Consider the following 21336-nt stretch of genomic DNA (forward strand, 5'->3'; position numbering starts at 1 on the left):
CTCCGCGTTATAATTCCACTGCGACCTTACAACCTCTAAAATATTGCCAAACGGCGTAGGGCCACCCTGAGGCCACCGCAGAAACTCTGTGGCTGCCGCACGTTTCTGTCAATTCAGAGGGCGTAGTGGGGCGTACGGCCGCCGTATCCTCGCCGTAGAGCAAATGTGACTTAGGCCTAAGCACCAACATGGTAGCCATATGATTTTTTAATCGGGTTGAAATTGTGGGCGGAGTCAGGAAAGGTGTCCAACCAATGGGTGGAACGGAACGTTGCATACAGACAGATGGACGGACGGACAAGCGTATTATTACCTCCGCCACTGAACGTGAAGGAGGTTATGTTTTCACCCCTTTCTGTCTGTTTGTCTGTTTGTGTGCAGGATATCTCAAAAGGTTTCAGATGGATATGGATGAAATTTTATGGACATGTTGGGTGTGTGACAAGGTTGAACTGATGAGATTTTGGTGAAGATCCGGATCCGGATCCGACTCCTAGAATTTTTTAAACTGATTCTTCACCATTGAGATATAGATAGGGCTAAAAATGATATATAGCACGATATCTCAAAAAGTTATGGACGGATTCAGATGAAACGGTGGACAGGTCAGGTGTGTCGCACGGACCAATTGATTCGATTTTGGTGAAGATCTGAATCCGGATCTGAATACGAGAATTATTTAAATTTTAAAGTGATTCTTCACCTTTGAGAGATTTGGGCCAAAAACGATATTGTACTGTATAGCATGATATTTCAAAAATGTAATCGGCCCGATATGTTCTCGTGGATCAGGCATTATGTGGCGGAGGTATGCGCTCTACCGAGTGCCCTTCCAGTTCTATAGATGTATTACACTGGATATTTGTAACTGCTCTGAGCTTGAATTCCATTGATTACAGATAGTGAGAATGTGATAGAATGAGGTGATGAGATAATTTATATGTGTAGCAAACATTAGGATTGAGCTCGATTGTTGATGCTGTGATGAGTGCAAAACCATTAACTACAGTTTTAACACTCATACGAGTCCTGAATGAGTGTTGCAACTTTTGCTGATGGTTATGCACTGAATGCACCACTTTTGGTTCGTTAATTAAATGTTAATGAATTTAGCTGATTGATATAATTTGTTAGTCTTCTCAACCAGTTTTGTGACATGAAAGAATTGGATCGTTTATTGTGGATTGTAAAATGTATGGACATTTACAGAGTGACAATACGGCAATTACGTTCAAAATGGTAAGTCGTTGTAGTGTTCCCTTGATCTCATGAAGGTTGTTTGCGGTGCTGCTACAAAGCATTCTCTGCCTGTTACAAGTGTCTTTCGGTTTCTTGATGCATATCATGGAAATTATAACCATTGTTTGTCTCCTTTATCTTTTCCCATATTAGCTTCCTTTTACTCCTTGATCCCTTTTCATTGCCAAACTACTTATGCATAAACGTCCATGCCCATTGGTTGCGAGGTCTCTCAAGCTCTAGTATGCTCATTGTGGGAGTGTTATTTATTTGGCCGTATCCTGGTGAATACAGCTTGTGGCTGCAGACAACATCCATGTCACACTCCCCCTGCCCTCATTCATTACAGGGATTGCATACATGCTAGACAGGTGTGGAGGAAGGTGTTGACAAACCTGGGAGTGGTCCACAAAATAATTGTGGGCAACAGAGAGAGCAATTAACTTCAAAATGGAACAATTGTTTACCATTGGCAGGTTGGTGGTATTGCAGTGTTTTTACAGGCTCTATACTGCTCTTATACTCCATACTGGTGGTGCAGTATAGAAATATCAACATATACCTTAAATAGCTTAACAAACGAGATATGGAAGGAAGAAAAATTACTTAAGGAATGGAAACGTAGTCTAATTAATCAAGCTACCACAGAAAGGGGACTCCACGGAATCCAGGAACTGGAAAGGAGTGACCCTACTATGCATTGCCAGCAAAGTTCTTTGCAAGATAATACCGAACATGCAAAAGGTTGTTGACTACCATAAGAAAGGAACAAACTGGGTTCAGGAGAAACAGGGAATGCAGGGATCAGATCTTCACACTAAGAACAATGAATGGAATGGAAGCCTTTACCCATCATTCCTTGACTTTGAAAAGACGTTCGACAGTGTGAATAGAGAGTCAATGTGGAAGATACCGAGATGGTATGGAGTATCAGGTACATTTGTGTGGATGATAAATGATACCTACAATGGCTACAAGTACAGTGTAATATACAGCAATAATTTGTCGTGAAAATTTGAAGTTACCATGGGGATGAGAAAAGGTTGCTTGTTGTCTCGATTGCTGTTTTTGGTGGGAAGTGTTTTTCGTGTTGCAGGGAAGGAACGAGAAACCTTGGAGGAACCAATTTGAACAGCTAGAAGAACTTTGCTTTGCAGATGACATATTCCTGATGTCACAGTCCCTACATAATTTACAGGAGGAAGGAAGTAAGGAGGTGACAAATACACAGGACAAGTGTGGCTGAAAATTAACATAAGCAAAACAGAAAGCATGAACATACATGCGACACACACACACACACACACACACACACACACACACACACACACACACACACACACACACACACACACACCAGCATCATCATCATATGTGACAATTCACCAATTATAGAGGTTTACACGTTTACATATCTGGGGCTCCATCGTTACCATAACAGGAGGGGGAGATACAGATGAACTACAGTGGATACAAAAGGATACAAAAGGAGTCTTGTGGAGGGGACATTCATGAGACTCAAGGAAATTTGGAAGTGAAAGAAGTGCAACACCTAAACTAATCTGAGGATCTTTGACAGCAATGTGAAGTCAGTCCTCCTTTTTGGATGTGAATCTTGGAAAATCACCAAAGAAATAGCCTGAAAACTGGAGGCTTCCATTGACAGCAGCCGTGAGAAAATCTTGAGAATCTTCTGGCCTGACATGGCCAGTAAGAAAGAGGTTGAAAGGTTAAGAGGGAGGAAAAAAAAAATCAAAGAAGAGATCAAAATTCAGAGGTGGAATTGGATTGGTCATGTGTTCAGCAATGGAGGATCAAGATATAACGAAAAGAGCAATATGCTGGGCACGTGATGGGAAGAGAAGGGTTGGACAGCCGAGAGAGACTTGGCGACGTACTGTTGAGAAGGAAATGAAAGGAACGAAAGTCACCCTGAAATAAAATCGGAACGTAGGCAAAAGACCAACAAAAGTGGCAAAAGTTCATAAAAAGCTGCATTTGTCAAGCACCATGATTGGATAATAAGCAAGACTGGTCTTGCTCCTCCTGCAGTCTCACATCTACACCCATTCTCTGCCCCTATAGTTTGCACATATTCTGCCACAAACCCTTTCCTTGTCCCCCCTTCCTAAGTCGAAACTCAATGCTCACCTCCATTCTTTCATAAGCCTCTCGCTTGTGGAGAAGTCTTTCCTGTGTCTGTCGTCTTGAACTCGTGACAGGGTTTCAAGTCTACTGTCCACCACCACCTCATGGTCTCTTCCATTTCCACTGCTGATCTTTATTACACCCACTCAGACCCTGTTCTCGCACTTCTACAATCCCTTTGCTTGTGCTGTGGTGCATCCATTTGCTGTCGTCTCACCGTTTCTCCCATTGCCCCATTTAGCACAATCATCCACTGTTCCTGTCATTCTGCTCTTCCAGAAGTCTCGACACCTGCGTGAAATGAATCTGGAAGAAACTGGGGACATGGACTTTTGGAGAATTGAAACTGCAAGGAATTCATATCCACAAGAAACGTGATTTACAGTTTTTAGGGTGCTTTCATGGTGTATTAAATTTGGGATCCTGTATTTTATGACCTTGAAGACTAATAAGTCTTTGACAGACATTATCCATCAGCTGAAGGAAAACCTGGAATTGGGGAAAGTCTGTCGGTTAATAATTGCTTCCATTTTAGTCGCTCGCACGGCAGTAGGCAACTGCAACGGTGGCTTGCCCGTGTGCCCCTTCATAGTAGAGCTAGGAAAAGAATTAGTAATACAGCAAAATACGTCCTGGAAGATTTGGAAGTACAAATAATGTAAAGGCGGTGGCTTAGTGTGATCCACCTGCTTGTTTGAGACCGCTTTGAATCAAATCATGGGTAGGTCTGGTTAGTGTTCCCATCTAAGCCCATGGATCATGGTGGTGATATCCCAGGTTGATATTTGAACCTGGGATATCACCATCATGAGTCAATGCTGAACTGGTCAATTTTCCACCTGTTTAGCTTTCACATCTGAACCGATGACTAATGAATCATGATGTTCAGAACCCAGGCTCAAATCTCATACACTACACTACCATACACTATCTCATACACTACCAATGTCCTTGAAGTTCATATTGAAGTACACTACGACTGTCTTTGTCCTGCATGTGATTGATGTACAAGCTCCATTCGCAACCGAGCATGAGATGAAGGAAAAAAAAAATAGCATTCCTATTTCTCAATCATCAGCTGCTTTCTCGAGTCACCCTGGTGCTCACCCTTTCATACAAAACTCTCAATTTAGGAAAACATATGATTTTTATTCTATTTCTTGAGCAACAAAACCTCAGGTTTTGGGTTTTTTTTTTAAACATCATTTACTACTACTACTACTACTACTTTAATGTCTTCAACGATTCCCATCTTCTTGCAGGGTAATCTGAGGAACGATTTGGTTCAAGTCTTTCACAAACTGACTGGCCACACCTGACGTTCGACTGAGGGTAACAGGAATTTGTAATTTGTTCAGGGTGCTGTTGATGACCCACCGACTCTTCGCGAAGGACACTGTGGGATCTTTAATGTCCACCAACTTATACCGGCAGACGGTACGTCCAATTTAATGTCAATCCGAGGGATGGCACACACATTGATGAATGGTCCTGCCTGTGAAACACTGGGATGACAGTTTATAGCCGGGTCGGGATTCAAACCCAGGCGAGACATCTTCGAGGCGAAGGTGCTTACTGTACATCTAGGCCATCCTGCCAGCCCGACAATTATATACCTTGAATGAAATGCAGAAATTACATCAATGATAAAAGGCACTTTTCCATTTCCATGCTCAATATTCATCTTTACCGACTGAAAATTGCATTTATTTATTCACTCACTCTCGCATTTCAGAAACTGCTTCGACTTAAACCTCTGAGCTTGGCAACTTGGCATGCACATTCCTTCTCAAGGAAGAGTTTGTGCACAGTGTTTTGCCTGTAAACGTTACAAAAACGCAAAAGGTCACATCTATATAATATATTACACGTCTGTTAACAATAATAATAATAATAACAAAATAGGTTCCCTTCCGAGGGAAAACTTTAATGCAGTAGGTCACTAAATCAAGCCTATGCAATGGTTGCCAACCCATAGCTCGTTGTCCATGCACTATCCTTTTTAAATACTGGGGGTCAAGCAAGGAAGCAGCACGTGCCATATTTTTAGTCTTTGCAATGGCTCAACAGAGGTTCGAACCACCAACCTCCCAGACTGTGACTATTACACCACCGAGTCTGGTAAATTCTGTTCCAAAGGAATTTGTATTCTTTACAGTCTCTTACTGAGAACCTGAGAAAACTGCTATTAGTGCCACAGTACGCTGAATCAATTCCCTGGGGGATTTTTTATTACCTTAAACTGGCTATCTCGGCCAACATTAATTAATCTATACTATAAAATGAGCCGTGTGTGAGTGCGTGCGTGTGAGTTCCAACCATTGGTTGGAGAGTTCCCCTGTCTCCAAATTCAGGTCAGGTCAGGTATGGGAGCATGTGCCAGAACAGCACGTCGCTGCGTCCACTTTCCGCCGGTACTCCAGGGGCCTCCGTCTGGCCATCCCCCAGGCAGATGCCAGGCCCATCCCCATCTCCTTGAGATGATGGTCAACCTGTTGCAACCATGAGGCACGTGGTCGACCCACTGGCCTCCTCCACTCATGAGACTCCCTCGCTGAGAGAATCTGGTGAGCAGGATCAGAGTCAGGAAAACGAGCCACATGTCCATACAGCCGCAACTGACGCTCACGGACTATGCAGGTAACAAATCTCATCCGAGTCTCTCTCAGCAACCGCTCGTTGGACACAAAATCCGACCAGCGATAGCCAAGGATTCTCCGAAGAGACCTGGTACCAAAGGAATTAAGTCTCCGTCTCAGATCCTTGGTCAGAGTCCAAGTCTCGCACCCATAGAGCAAGACTGGAAGTACCAAGGACCTGAAGACTCGGACTTTCGTCCTCCCGCACAGGTACCGGCAGCGCCACACCCCATGATCCAGTGAGTCCATGACTCCAAATTCCCCACCCACAAATTCTATATTACACTCACCGATTTAGGAACCCTCTTGAATTACCTTTTCACTCAAGCAGTGCTTTTACTGTAGAGGTTATTTAGATTTGCTATTATTTCTGACTATGTTCTCTTTCTAAGTTGAACAGGTGACTGTCAACGGGTTTCTGTGAAGTTCGTGAGAGCATGATGGGGGGAGGAGAAAATGTTACATATTCTGCTGTTTGGACGTGGGAATGCCCGTTTGCTTTTATGAGTGGGAGGAGGGTGATTTAAAGATGGGATAACTTTGGAAGGGGGAGGGGGGGTTGAAGACTTTTGGTGGGAAAGGTGGTATGGGGGGTTTTAAGGCTTCAGTCTGGGGAGGGGATCAATGCCTCAGGGTTGGGAGGGCAAAGATGAGAGAGGGAGACTAAGGCTTTGTTGGTGAGGAGTTGTCAGAATTGCATGTGTCAGTTTACTCACAGTAAAAATGTACGTGTGTGTGTGCATGTGCGTGTGTGCGTGTGTCACTGTGGTAACACAATTAACCTACAGGTAATGTGCTCGTGCATACCAAACAACACACTTACTTCATGATGGGCGAGATCATTGAAGGAACTTTGAGGTGATGGTTGTTGTGAAAAATGTGCTTTTGAATGAGCCAATGTGGAATGATTCAACAGATGGTAGACGAGTCCCAAAGTTCTGAGTCACTTCTTCTCCAAAGAAATGTGAAATGTAATATCAATTTTCTTACGGTGTCAAAATCAGCGCCTCAGTTAATCATTGCACTCTGAATGTGTGCAACATGTTCAATGAAGTCTTGTTCGATATCATTACTTTCAGGAGATCTCAAATGGAAAATAGACCCCACACCCCCTTCCAAATGGCTGTGAGTTCAGTCCGTGTAAAGAGCAGAACATGTTTTCGATTATAATAGGCATTTCAATTAAATACCTGGGAGTAGATGAGGGTCACCAAATATGTCACAAACAAATGCACAAAACAATTACCAAAGAATACCTGCATAGAACAAGGCTAATCCTGAAAATATATCTCACCCCAAGAAAAAAAAATATATCGCAAAGCTATTAACAAACTAGCAGTACCAGTGTTCCAACATAGCTGGGGAAAAATAAACCAACAGCAAACCAGAAAAGGTATCCCAAACCCTCCTCACAAAAAATTCCCAAAGACAGGTGCGAACACAAGATGTCACACCTGAAACTGAAACAGCAACAAATACAGCCCTAGCAATTGCAAAAAATAGAAAATCAAAATATAAAGAGAAATTCCAACAGATAAACAATGACAACTGGGATAATGACAAAAGAGCAAGAAGGTTAATAAAAAAATAAAAAAAACTTGGACAAACTGGACATAGACAAAGAAGGCTCTTTGGAATGGCTCAGAAGTCATCTCAACTGGGATGGAGAACGAATCATCATAAATGCCCACGACCACGGATACCACACCAATAACTTTAAGAAAATGGCAGGACTGTGTCAATCGGACACGTGTTGGTTCTGCAAAGGTAGAAAGATGAGGGCCATGAGGGCCACACTATAAAATAACAAATTGGGTCACCCGATCAAGATCAAGTTATTTAGACTTTCGTAAACCATTAATAAGATTGATGTTTAAATCTGCAGCAAAAATTTACCCAGGAGTGCAACATGGCAATGGATGGGCCAAATTGGTCTCGTTTCCTTGTTTGAGGTTGTACAGGATTGTATGATGACTACTTGTACTCAGTGTCGTCCCATGGCAACTGTTGACCCTTTGTTTAATAATTTCCATCCTGCATTCGGATATAAATACTTAAATGTGAATGGTTTGGCCAAATAATTCACCTTAGAAAACGACGGGGAAGGGCCGAGGCATAAGCCAAGCTCCGCCCCTCTCATGCCGAGGAGTGGGGGGGGGGGTGGACCTGAAGAATGATGCTGATCAACAGAGCGCAATTAGTTATTGTTTTAACATCAATTGACCTACCGCATGTTATAGTAACGTGGTACAGCAAATTTTGGGGCAATTGGCCCAGCTAGGGGTATGGAATTGTACAAACAAACAAAAAAGGGCATAACACGTGCATAGGGGGACAACTCACTCTTATATAAAAAAGAAAAGTACCTTTCCCCAGTGCCAGGAAAAGTTTAAGTTAATCTATCATTTGAATTATTTCATGGACTTGAAAAAGGGTAATGGAGTCGCAATCTCGGTTTCACTCAGAGCAAGCTCTGAGCCATTGATAACGCTCACCGTGAAATGGTTGGGCAATGCTGGGTGGCAGAGGTTCAATTTGTCGAAAACATTGGCTCCCAACCTGTTTAGTCCGCAGACCACTAAACGGCAAGTGGTCCTAAAGTTACCCCCACCCCCCCAAAAAAGTTATCTCAGGTTTTACTCAATAAAAGCAAGTCACTCAATTTACCTCCTCACCATCCGTCATCCTTTTAGATATATACGAGACGACCCGTGAACCCATTGGGTTCCCGTTGTGACAGCGGTTGATAAAAAAAATCATTTCAAAAAAAAAAAAAAGATAGCTCCAGCAAACTATACCGCTGAGGTTGTTTACATTGATCAAATAATCCTGAAGAGTACTTGACTGAATCGGGAATTTTTTTTTTAATTTTTTTTTTCATTGCCAGATTTGAACGAAACTTGATGCTGCACACCGCAGGAGAATGGTGAGTAAGGTGGGCCTAAAATTTTTGCACTATCGTGTACCGTTTTGGCTGTAATTCAGGAACATACATACAAGATGAGAGTTTTAGTAATATATAGATGTTCTTTATACAGTACTATTCGGCATTTGCTCGTTTTTGTGCAATTCTCGGCGGAGCATTCAAAGCAGCCATTTCAGGCAAAATGCATACAAACATTAACTTTCCGTTCGTGTTCAGCAATGATGTATATCAGAGTCCGTCATAGTGTTACGTCACATCCTGTACACTGTGCAATCATTTTCTACTTTTGTATTGCATCCCACCTAACCCATCTTCATACTTTCAGAGTGTATTTAAAAAAAAGTAAAATCACGACTGGTTCGACTCAGTGAGCAGTGAGCACAGTGCATTGCAAAATGGAGAGATTTCTTATATGAGCGTGTGGTAGTGGGTACCAGCCTGGGCCTAGGACTGGAATCGAGGAATCTCATCAGCCACCTTCGGAGAAAAAAAAGCCTCCGTGTCGGAAATATAATCCAGAATATTTAGCATTGGGATTTACATTTACTGGATCCGAGGATGAACCAAAGCCACGTTGTGTTATTTGTCAGTAGGTATTGTCAAACGAAGCACTTAAACCTCAAAAATTTCACCGCCATTTATCTACAAAGCATCCGGAATGTGAAAAGAAGCCAAGTTGAGTTTTTTGAACGAAAGAAACGGGAACTTTTCCATGAGGAATTTTCAATGTTTAAATGGAAACTGTACTGAATAGTGGTTTGAAAGCATCTTTCCTGATTTCGCTGAGGATTGCAAAGTCCAAAAAACCCAACACAATTGGGAAGATCTTGTGATTCCCTGTGTGAGAGAGGTGTGGAATGTTTATTGAGCTCTGAAGCAATTAAAAAATAAAAATAAAACTTGCCTCCATTCCAATTTAAAATAATAGTTTGTCATCACATTCAAGACATGTTATTCGATATAGAATAGCAATTTGTTCAACGTCTTCGAGGAAAGAGATTCGCCATTCAACTGGATTAATCCACAAACGTTGCTGGTTTAGCGTAATTACTGGTTTGTGTGTGGTATCTCTGGGAAGGTGAAATCGTTGAAGATTTCCTGTTCTGTAAACCTCTGGAAACTCAGACAACTGGTGAAGAAATCTTCAAAGCTATTGATTCCTACATGTGTGAAAGTTCTTTAAAGTGGTCGGATTGCATCGGGATATGCACCGACTGTGCACGTTCAATGATTGCCATGCACAAAGGTGTGATTCAGCAGGTAAACAAGTTGTCACGGCAGTACGACTAACCCACTACATTGTGCACAGAGAAGCCTCACCAGCTCACCACTTGGAGCCACAACTAAACACTGTTCTGACAGACACAGTGAAAACATTAAACTTTGTTAAAGCAAGACCACTTGATTCTCGTCTTTTTGCTGCAATGCAATGAAATGGGAGCTGATCACGTCCAACTGTTGCTGCACACCGAGATCCACTGGCTATCATGCGGACGAGTCGTGCAACGTGTATTTGAGCTGCACAAGGAACTGGAGGAATTCTTGACGAACACAAGCTACAGCCATGCAAGCCAATTCAAAGACCAACTCTTTCATGCTAAACTTGCATATTTAGCTGATATATTTAACCTTCTGAATGATCTCAACCTTTCACTGCAAGGCAAAGATATGAACATTTTGATACTTAGTGATAAAGTGATGTAATTCAGAAGGAAACCCGGTGTGTAGTGAACTCGCTTGGAAAATGGAATAACTGGAATGTTTCTGTTGTTCATAGAATTTCTCAGTAATTCTGAGATTGGATTGCCCAGCATCAAAGCAGTTTTGACTGCTCACCTTAATGCCTTGGACACACAATTTGAGACCTACTTCAGAGACATTTCAGATGACAGTGGCAGTGGATCGGTGCACCATTCTCCGAAGATGTCCTTTCAAACACAAACCTTAGCTGCCGAGCCCAAGATCAGCTCATGGATTTGTCATGTGATGGTAGCCTGAAGGTAAAATTCAGAGAGCAATCTCTCATGGCCTTTTGGCTCTCCACTGAAAAGGACTGTGAAGAACTGTCAGGTGAAGCAATAAAAGTATTGCTTCCGTTTGCAACAACCTATGCTTGTGAAGCTGGATTCTCATGCTTCACAGCCTTAAAAACAAAGTACAGATCTCAGCTCCAGCCAGAACATGACATCATGCATGCCTGCCTCTCCACAATTTCTCCTCGCATTGATGAACTGGCAGGTAAGATCCAAGCCCAGGGCTCTCATGACATTGGGTAGTTATATTCACACTTTACTCTCTACATGTACTTATATCATTTAAAATGTGTTGCAATAATACTACAATTGTTGAGTTTCATACTGCTATTATTTAAAAAAACGAATTTGAACACATTTAGAAGGGTCTGCTTTTTGACAGACGACACACAAACACTGGCTGTGCATGACATCACTCTTAGTCTGATATATGCACCTAAAAGGTAGTTTTAAAATGTTGTTGTGAAGAAAGGGGGTAAAGGGTCCGTAGGAAAAGTATAAACACCAAGGTGGTTCGTATATTGAAAAAGGTTAGGAATCACTGGTCGAAAATTAGGGCAAAATATCCTGCTTGTAAGATCAAATTTGGCATCAACATTATTCATGAATGTTCTTCCGTCATTTCAAAAATCAATGTTGAGCTTTTCAAATGCAGCACGGTTATTGCCCACAGTACACGGAATAGTGCGGCAGATACGTGAAACGATTGTGGGTTTGGTGGTAAAAGCACCAAAATTGGCACAAATCATGCTAAGAACATATAAATTGATTTTAGCTATAGTGCCAAGCCAGATTTTTCGTTCTAGAAATATGGGCAAAAATCCAAGGTGGCCACCACCGCTGGTTGTGAAATTTTAAAATCGCAATATCTTTGCCAATAATTGACATAGAAAGTTGTATAGTGTCTATATCTCTGTTTTCATACCCATATAAACTGATTAAACACTCAGATTGTACATGAAGTGTTCCATTCTTAGTATAAATGGAATATGACTGCCAAAATGTGTAGATTTTGTGTAATTAATTCTGAAATAATCAAATTAGAATGTTATTTGGATAATATATTTTATATTCATAGCCATGAGCAAGCACTCCATTAAGAGCACAATATTATGAATTTAAACATTATACATGTACATTCAACTGCATTTCAGGTGAATAACCAGGTTTGAACATGTCGGCCAAGAAGAAATGTAAGCTTATCCATGGAGCCAGCCAGCATCAGTGTTCCCAAACCTATTGACTGGACAATGTGTAGTCTTTGCCAAAGTGTAACATCTGAAATGCTCCATTTCCCAGCAAAATCAAGGAAAGCTAGTGGTGTTGGTGCAGGTTACAAAACCCTGGGCGACAATTTGACAATTTTCAGCGAAATGAAACAACAACCTATTCCAGTTGACATACCACAACTCGATGATGGTACTCGTATTGGAAATACATTGGAAGCACACGAGGCCCAGTGGCACAATTCATGCAGATTGAAGTGCTCATCTAGTCATATAGCCAGAATGGAATCAACAATGTGCACGTCTGAAAACCTGAGCAAAGGCCAGCAAAGCAAGTCCCTCTGCACCCGCCAAGGTTCCTCGCACATCGACGGTGATCTCGATCAAACCAGAAAAAAAAAATGCTTTTTCTGTGACCAACCAGAGACCAAAGAGCAACCACTACATGACGCAATGATGCCAAAGGTCACAGCACGAGTGAAGCATTGTGCAATCAAATTGCAAGATGAGAAGTTGATAGGAAAGCTGAGCAGCGGCGATCTTGTAGCTCTAGATGCACGGTATCATGCCAAATGCCTTGTCAAGTTGTACAATGCTAGGAGTGGAGAAGATACTAACATAGGCATATCTGACAGAGTGTTCCATGGCTTAGCACTGGCTGAACTTATAGGTTTCATTGAAGATACACGAAACGACGATAACGTTGCCCCGGTATTTCGTCTTGCAGATCTCATCCAGCTATACAGTGAACAGCTTCTCGATTTTGGTGTTGAACCGTCTGGTCGGATTCACTCAACAGACTTGAAGATACGGCTACTTGCCAATATACCCGGTCTTCGTGCATTCAAGCAAGGTCGCAATGTGATGCTGAGCTTTGAAGATGATGTTGGACTAGCATTGAAAGAGGCAACCTTGGATGACTACAACGATGAAGCAATATGCCGAGCGAAGGCTGCACAGATAGTCAGAAGAGATATGCAACAGAAAACCTCGACATTCACTGGATCGTTTGGAAACAACTGCCAGGAAGAAGCCATACCACAATCGTTACTTGCACTAGTTAGCATGATAATGGATGGAAAAAAAAAATATAAAAAACAAGGACCCAGACACCTTTCATCAATCTGCTCTCACTGTGGCACAATTGCTTCAATTCAACAGCTCGACAAGGAGACTGGCTTCGTCAACTGGAATACGTCATAACACAGACAAACAAACACCTCTTCCTGTCTATCTTGGGCTCTTGATTCACGGACAAACCCACAAGCGTGAGTTGGTAGAAACTTTATTCCATCTTGGTGTCTCCATTTCCTATGACAAAGTTCTGGACATATCTACAACTATGGCGACTGCGGCAGCTACTCAGTATGAGAAGGATGGAGTTGTATGTCCGCTAATTTTGAGAAGATATCTGTTTACAACGGCAGCAATTGACAACATAGACCACAACCAGACATCAACAACTGCACATACATCATTCCATGGCACAGGCATCTCTTTGTTCCAAAATAGAGCTACTGAATCAGATGGTACAGAATGAGAGAGAACTCCAACAGAGAACTCTGGTAGAATTGCACATTCCAGTTCACACTACAGCCTACCAGAATCGTATACAAATGTAAAGCCAGTTCCACTAGGAATGAAGGAACCAGTGATACCCCCAACTGAAGATCATCCTGCAACAAATGACGTCCTTCTGAAAACTGCATTAGGAGATGAACACGTTTGGCTGGAAAAAAACAAGGGAGCAGCGAAGTGATAACACCCAAAGCACGGATGACCCAATTTCGTGGTCTGCATATCATAGCAATCGTCACACTGAACACATAGAGCCAAGCATCAATTTCCTCCTACCTCTATTTCCAGATGATTCGAAATACATTGGAATGATTCGACATTCAATGGACGTTGTCAAGCAGGCGGTGGAATTCCTGAACCCAGGACAGGTTGCAGTAGTAACGCTAAATCAACCACTGTTCGCCATCGCTAAAACCATTCAATGGAATTGGCCGGAGTTGTATGGAGAAGACAAGTTTGTCGTTATGCTTGGAGGGCTCCATATCGAGATGACATATATATATATATATATATATATATATATATATATATATATATATATATATATATATATATATATATATATATATATATATATATATCGACAATCGGGGATTTCCTGGATGGGAGTGGATGGACCAGCGCCTTAGCAGATGCAGATGTCACTACGCCAGGAAAAGCAGAATCTCTTCTCAAATCATCCCATGTAAAACGAGCCAGGCATGTACACATCGTCACATGCAATACTCTATGGATACTTCTCCATCAGGCATATGACGAATACTGCCAAGCAGAAAGTGAAACATCGTCCCACGAAGACTGGTGCACGAGACAGAAGGAAAAGTGCTCCCCAGTTCAAGTACTGGCAAACTGTTATGGAAATGCAGCTCCTTCTCTTGATCTTTGTGAGATCGCTTCGTGAAGGAAACTTTCAAATGTACTTGGCTTCATTGTCGGCAATTGTTCCATGGTTCTTTGCGTTCGACCACACTCACTATTGCAGGTGGCTTTCAGTCCATATACGCGATATGTCAACGCTAGAAGCACGACTTCCCGACGTAGCAGAACAGTTCTCACAAAGAAAGTTTGTGGTGTGCAAGTCGAGCAGGCCGTTCTCCGCAATATCAATCGACCACGCTCACGAACAAAATAATGCTATCGTCAAAGGCATCGGTGGAGCTACTGATCTGATGTTAAATCCGAAAGCCATGCTGAGATGGACGGTAGCGGGACCAGAAATAGCAAGGGCTATAACTGAGTTTGGCACAAACTGCCTGCCTTCGCGGAAACGAGAAGTGCAGCAAAAACATCACGAGCACACGCTATCCTCACAAACATCATATGCACGAGACATGAATGCACTAGTCACGACCTTTGAAACTGTGGGAAATCCATTCACAGAAGAAACAACAGAAGTGCTTGTCCTCGATACCAGGGATGTTGCTGACCCTAAAGTATCTGAAAGCATTACTAAAATTGAGGATCTTGGCAAACAGCAATACCACAAATTCAGAGAAGAGCGACTAATTCAGACAACCAATACCCTAACGGAACCCATCACAAAGAACAAACTCCCGCTTTTCGGAAACCCACCGGTGAGGAATTCTTCGAGGTCATCACCACTAGTATCATCTCTCAAGAACGACTGTGCTCTATTCTCTCGATTATTTATTGCATGTCAGACCAGAGATGATGACTTGGACAATTTCTTCAGACATGAAAATCATACTTACCCACAGTCATTATCACAGTTTGGAGACCTTCGCGTCGGTACAAAATCCGATCTTGTTCGTTGTCTGGAGGAGATGAGCGACTCCCTTAGAGACATTCCTTCCGTTGATGTCCTGGTTCTCGATGGCTCGGCAATTGTCTGCATGCTGAAGCCTGTTGGACCGATGACGTTCCTTGAGTATGCAGAGTCTGTATTTTTTCCTTACATACGGTTGCATCTCATGTATGTAACACGCCTCAACGTTGTCTGGGATGTATACATTGATGACAGTCTCAAGTCATCAACACGAGAAAGACGCGGCAAGGGGGTTCGAAGACGTGTGGCACCCACAAGCAAAGTTCCAGGAAACTGGCAAGAATTTCTCCGTGTATCCAAGAACAAATCTGAGCTCTTTGAATTCCTGGCTATTCAGGTAATGTACAGCTACATGAAAATTATAAACATAACTATATATATTGGATATTGAGTGTTGAATAACACGTGCCAAACATATATTGTCACGGTAATGATGCATGTCTATGGTTTTTACGTTTTAGGTCGCAGAGAATTTTATGACAGAGAAAGAAGTGATTCTCACCTGCAAACAGAATGTTCTCTCGTGTAACATCAATCGGGATGTTTCACCACTGTCGCCTTGTCCAGAGGAAGAAGCCGACACCAGAATGTTTCTCCATGTAGCAGATGCACTCGCGAAAGGCTACCGGAAAGTGATGATTCGAACTGTTGATACTGATGTGCTGATTCTGGCAGTGTATGCTGCTTCATTCGCGACAGACGCTGAAATATGGTTGGCATTCGGCGTTGGAAAGAATCTGCGATATATTCCTGCTCACCAAATTGCAAAGGAAATGGGAGAGGAGCGATCTAGAGCCCTGCCAATGTTTCACGCCTTTACGGGGTGTGACACGACATCTTCGTTTGCTGGTAGAGGGAAAAAGACGGCGTTCCAGTTGTGGAAAGCACTTCCAGAAATTACACCGGTATTCGCTCACTATATGGCCTCTCCGAATCAGTTTGACGAAACGAAGATGGCACCATTTGAGAAGTTTATGATCCTGTTGTATGATAAAACGTCCTCAGAAGTCAGTGTAGATTTAGCTAGAAAGTACATGTTCACCGCAAAAGGCAGACCAATAGACGAGATTCCACCAACTGAAGCTGCCCTGTTCCAACACACCAAACATGCAGTACACCAGGCTGGATTTGTATGGGGACAGATGCACGTGCGGTCACCAGATGTTCCATCGCCAAGTCCCTGGGGGTGGAGAAGAAGTCTGACGCTCAAATGGGAGCCTAGTTGGACAGTACTACCAGAAGCTGCGGCCTCGTGCTCAGAACTACTGAAGTGTGGGTGCCAAAATAGATGCGTCGGACACTGTAAATGCGTAAAAGCAGCATTGAAGTGTACATCACTGTGCCGGTGTAGCGGAAACTGTGAACAAAATGGAAATGAACGAGATGGTTGAGGACCTCAAGCCAGAGCTACGATGGTCACCGTGTGAGATAAATGAAACGCATACATTTTAGTGGATTGTTTTAAAGTCGGATTTGACATTTTATTTCTCCTATTTTATTGACATTTTATTTAATATTTTCTCATGTAATACTGGTACTATGTTGTGCAATCTTGCATTTATTTCCAATTGAACACTATTATTGAGATTTATTTTCAGTCAGGATTGTGTGTTTTGAAAGTGATAAATGTGCATACAAATATGATGTTGTGTTATTAAATGTTATTTGTTATTCATCACAACATGTGATTATATTTGTTTATGTGTAATTATGTTTGGTGTTCAAGTAATCAAAAGTTCTTAATGAAAGTATTGTGTTCATGGCGTTGAAACTATTGTTTTATAGCTTGATGTTTATTATAAATGTTTTAAATGATCATAATGATGTTTGACTTGATTTTATTATGCTCTTACTGAACTCTTTACGCCTGGGAGCCTGGGGTGTATCAACAAACGACATTCTGATTCGATTTACAGTTCAGAATCGATTAGTCACATAAAATCAGCACATTTTGGCAGTCATACACCACTTATACGAGCACGGAAGCATGCTATGTTCAATCTGAGTGTCTAATCAGTTTATATGGGTATGAAAACATGGGTATAGACACCTTATACAACTTTCGATGTCATTTATTGGTAAAGATATTGCGATTTTAAAATTTCACAACCAGCGGTGGCGGCCATCTTGGATTTTTGCCCATATTTCTCGTACAATGAAAAATCTGGCCACCGTAAAACACTTCATTCCGCAAAACACAAAAACGCAAAAAAATCTGAAAACCCACTCCGTGGGAGTACCTCCTGTGCAGCTTCCCTTCACAGGGCAGCTCACCGGATGACGGGATTGGGGCAAAGCCTTCGGGACCCCCAATCTTTGATGACAGGAGGGAAACCACAGGGTAACATTCCTGGGTCAGATTGCAGGAGAGTGTCGGAGTGGTGCTGAGGTGTCGTCCACCAGACAGCGGTCTCCTTGGGTTAACCTGAGGCGGTCCCTTCAGGTGGGTGCCTGGAATGTCCTATCCCTAACAGAGGATGATCACCTGTCTCTGTTATCATCTGAGCTCAAGCATTTGGACATCGGTATTGCAGTACTCTCTGAGGTTCGGAGACCGGATTGCGGCGAGATAATGGTGGGTGGTTACACCTACTATTGGTCTGGTCGCTCTGATGGTTACCATACTCAGGGAGTTGCTGTAGCTGTTTCCAATAAGCTGACCCCAATGATAATTGAGGTAACACTGGTCAACGAGCGTATTATGAGACGAAGGATTCGTCACTCCTTAGGTGTCATTTCCCTGGTCTCTTTCTATGCTCCGATTGAGGCGAGTGATCTCACAGTGAAGGATGCGTTCTATGCTACGCTCAAGTCTGGTTGACCAGTGCGCCAGGCGAGATACACTTCTCATCTTGGGGGATTTCAATGCATCGACGAAGTGATAGGGATGGATATGAGACAGGTGTTGGTCCCCATGGGTCTGGAACCAGAATACCACTAAGTTCCTTGACTTTGCAAGAAGTCATGGACATAGGGTGACTGGTTCATAGTTTCAGCGTCCACAAGCTCATCGCTGGACTTGGTATTCCAACGCAGGTGGAATTGCAAAGGAGATCGACCATGTGCTCCTTGATGGTTGCGGGAGGATGATCCAGAACTGCAGGGTCTACCGGAGTGCTAAGTTCCTCAATACTGACCACCGGTTTGTTGTAGCATCTCTAAAGCTGCACCTTAAATCCGGGAGAATGGTACCATCCCAGCCTATGCTGGATGTTGGCAAGCTCAGGGATGAGAGGGCAGCTGAGGAGTTTGCGAATAGGCTGAGTGGACATTTGGGGGGTTTGGGTGCTTTGGGGGGTCCTGAAGAGTTGTGGAGTGCCTTCAAGACCACCGTCCTTGATGTTGCCAGTGGATGTCTTGGAACTCACCGCAGGGCAAAGAAGAATTTTGTCTCTCAAGGGACACTGGATACCATTGACCAGAGTCGCAGGGCCAGGCTGAATAACAGAGCTGAGCTGTTCAGGGAGCTGAGGCGTAAAACTGTATGTGCACTAAGGGTGGACAAAGAGGCCTATGTGCGAGGAATCTGTGAGGGTGTAGAGCATCACCTGTGGACAAGTGATTCTCGTCCTGCTTACAAGGGAATTCGCGCATTGCGTTCATCCAAGCCCATCCCTTGGTGTACTGCAGTTAGAGCAGAGAGTGGTAGGCTCTTGACAGAGGAATCTGAAGTGAAGGCCCGCTGGGCCGGTTACTTTGAGCGGTTGTACCAGGCTGATCCACCAGCTGTCGAGTTGGACGTCAAGGGTGTTACAAGCACTGATGCTGACCCTCCAAATCAACTGTGGTCCACCTTCACTTGTGGAAACACGGGCTGCGGTGAACCGCTGGAAACGGGGTAAAGCTCCAGGGATTTGTGGAATCCATGCTGAACTTCTCAAGGCTGGTGGAAATGCTGCACTCGTGTCGTTGCATGCAGTTCTGTGCTCTGCCTGGAACACAGGCATCATCCCAACTGACTGGAAGAGGGGCCTTGTTGTCCCTCTCTGGAAAGGGAAGGGTGATCGCCAAGACTGCAACAACTACCGAGGGGTGACGCTGCTCTCAGTGCTGGGCAAGGTCTTTGCTCAGATAATTCTCGATAGGGTTCACCACCATCTGCTTGAGCACCAGCGTCCAGAGCATTCAGGCTTTACACCAAAGAGGTCAACGATTGACCGTATCCTTGCTCTTCGGGTCCTCACCGAACGCAGATGAGAGTTTTGGCAGAGGCTGCTTGCAGCCTATGTTGATCTCTGTAAAGCGTTCGATTCAGTGAATCGGGATGCCCTCTGGAGAATTCTTGGTCTTCGTGGGGTGCCACCAAAACTGATCGATCTGATGTCTGAACTCTACTCTGGTACTGAGAGTGCTGTGAAGTGTGGTGGTACCATCTCTGACTTGTTTCCAGTTGTTGCTGGAGTTCGTCAGGGGTGTGTACTGGCCCCCACACTTTTCAGCACTTGTATGGACTGGATTCTTGGGAGGTTTTCGAAGAGATCAAGCTGCGGCGCATCGTTTGGGAATGTCAAGATCTCGGACTTTGATTTCGCAGATGATGCGGTCATCTTTGCGGAGACTTTAGACATCCTCTTGGGGGCCCTCGAGGTGCTGAATAAGGAGTCGGAGCTGCTGGGATTACGGGTTTCTTGGGTCAAAACTAAGATCCAGGCTTTCAATGACATCATGGATGCTGCTGTCCTGTCTGTGTCTGTTTGTGGTGAGGATGTTGAGGTCGTGGAGAGATTCACTTCCCTTGGCAGTGATATTCATGTCTCTGCTGGCTGTGAGTCAGAGGTCAATAGACATCTGGGTCAGGCCTGGGGAGTCATGGATTCACTGGATCACGGGGTGTGGCGCTTCCGGTACCTGTGCGAGAGGACGAAAGTCCAAGTCTTCAGGTCCTTGGTGCTTCCAGTCTTGCTCTATGTATGCGAGACTTGGACTCTGACCAAGGATCTGAGATGGAGACTTAATTCCTTTGGTACCAGGTCTTTTCGGAGAATCCTTGGCTATCGCTGGTCGGATTTTGTGTCCAATGAGCGGTTGCTGAGAGAGACTCGGATGAGATTTGTTACCTGCATTGTCCCTGAGCCTCAGTTGCGGCTGCATGGACATGTGGCTCATTTTCCTGACGCTGATCCTGCTCACCTGATTCTCTCAGCGAGGGAGTCTCGTGAGTGGAGGAGGCCAATGGGCCGACCACGTGCCTCGTGGTTGCAGCAGGTTGACCGGCAAGGATCGAGGAGGATCAAGGAGGAGGATCAAGGAGATGAGGATGGGCCTGACATCTGCCTGGGGGATGGCCAGACGGAGGCCCCTGAAGTACTGGTGGAAAGTGGATGCAGCGACGCGCTGTTCTGGCACATGCTCCCATACCTGACCTGACTCTACCTTGGACATGCTGCTTCTACTCTCCCAACAATGGTGGAGGCCCTCAATATCAGACGTGAGATCAGGTCCGTCTCTGGTCATATCTTGAGCTTTTGATACAGTCTGGCATCTCGCCTTGCTCTCCAAACTGTCTGCCTATGGCATCCAAGGCCAACTCCACTCTTGGATTCCCGACTTCCTTCACTCTCATAGCCAACATGTGGCTCTCAACGGAACCCTTTCATCTCCTCTCCCTGGCAAGCCTGGAATACCCCAAGGCAGTGTTATAAGCCCCCATATTATTCCTAATATTCATCAATGATCTCTCTAACTCGGTAAATCCTCCACATCTTTTTGCTGATGATTCCACTCTCTGCCGAGACATCTCTCATTCTGACAGTCAGGCAGC

General features: G+C 43.7%; 2 protein-coding genes and 1 pseudogene across 6 annotated transcripts in view; 2 read left to right on the forward strand and 1 right to left on the reverse strand.

Moving 5' to 3' along the window:
* LOC147034488 (netrin-1-like) overlaps positions 1-21336 on the reverse strand; it is a 224726-nt gene that overhangs the window by 116654 nt on the left and 86736 nt on the right. The window lies entirely within an intron of this gene.
* On the forward strand, positions 12191-13751 carry LOC147034489 (uncharacterized; annotated as a pseudogene).
* Positions 15565-17106, forward strand: LOC147034490 (uncharacterized). The gene is made up of 2 exons (XM_085884163.1): positions 15565-15912; positions 16037-17106. The coding sequence occupies exons 1-2, from the start codon at positions 15574-15576 to the stop codon at positions 16964-16966; spliced, it is 1269 nt and encodes a 422-aa protein (XP_085740289.1). The 5' UTR covers positions 15565-15573; the 3' UTR covers positions 16967-17106.

Source organism: Eptatretus burgeri, chromosome 1 (assembly GCF_056783735.1).
Source record: "Eptatretus burgeri isolate ZD-2024b chromosome 1, Ebu_testis_v1, whole genome shotgun sequence".
NCBI lineage: Eukaryota > Metazoa > Chordata > Myxini > Myxiniformes > Myxinidae > Eptatretus > Eptatretus burgeri.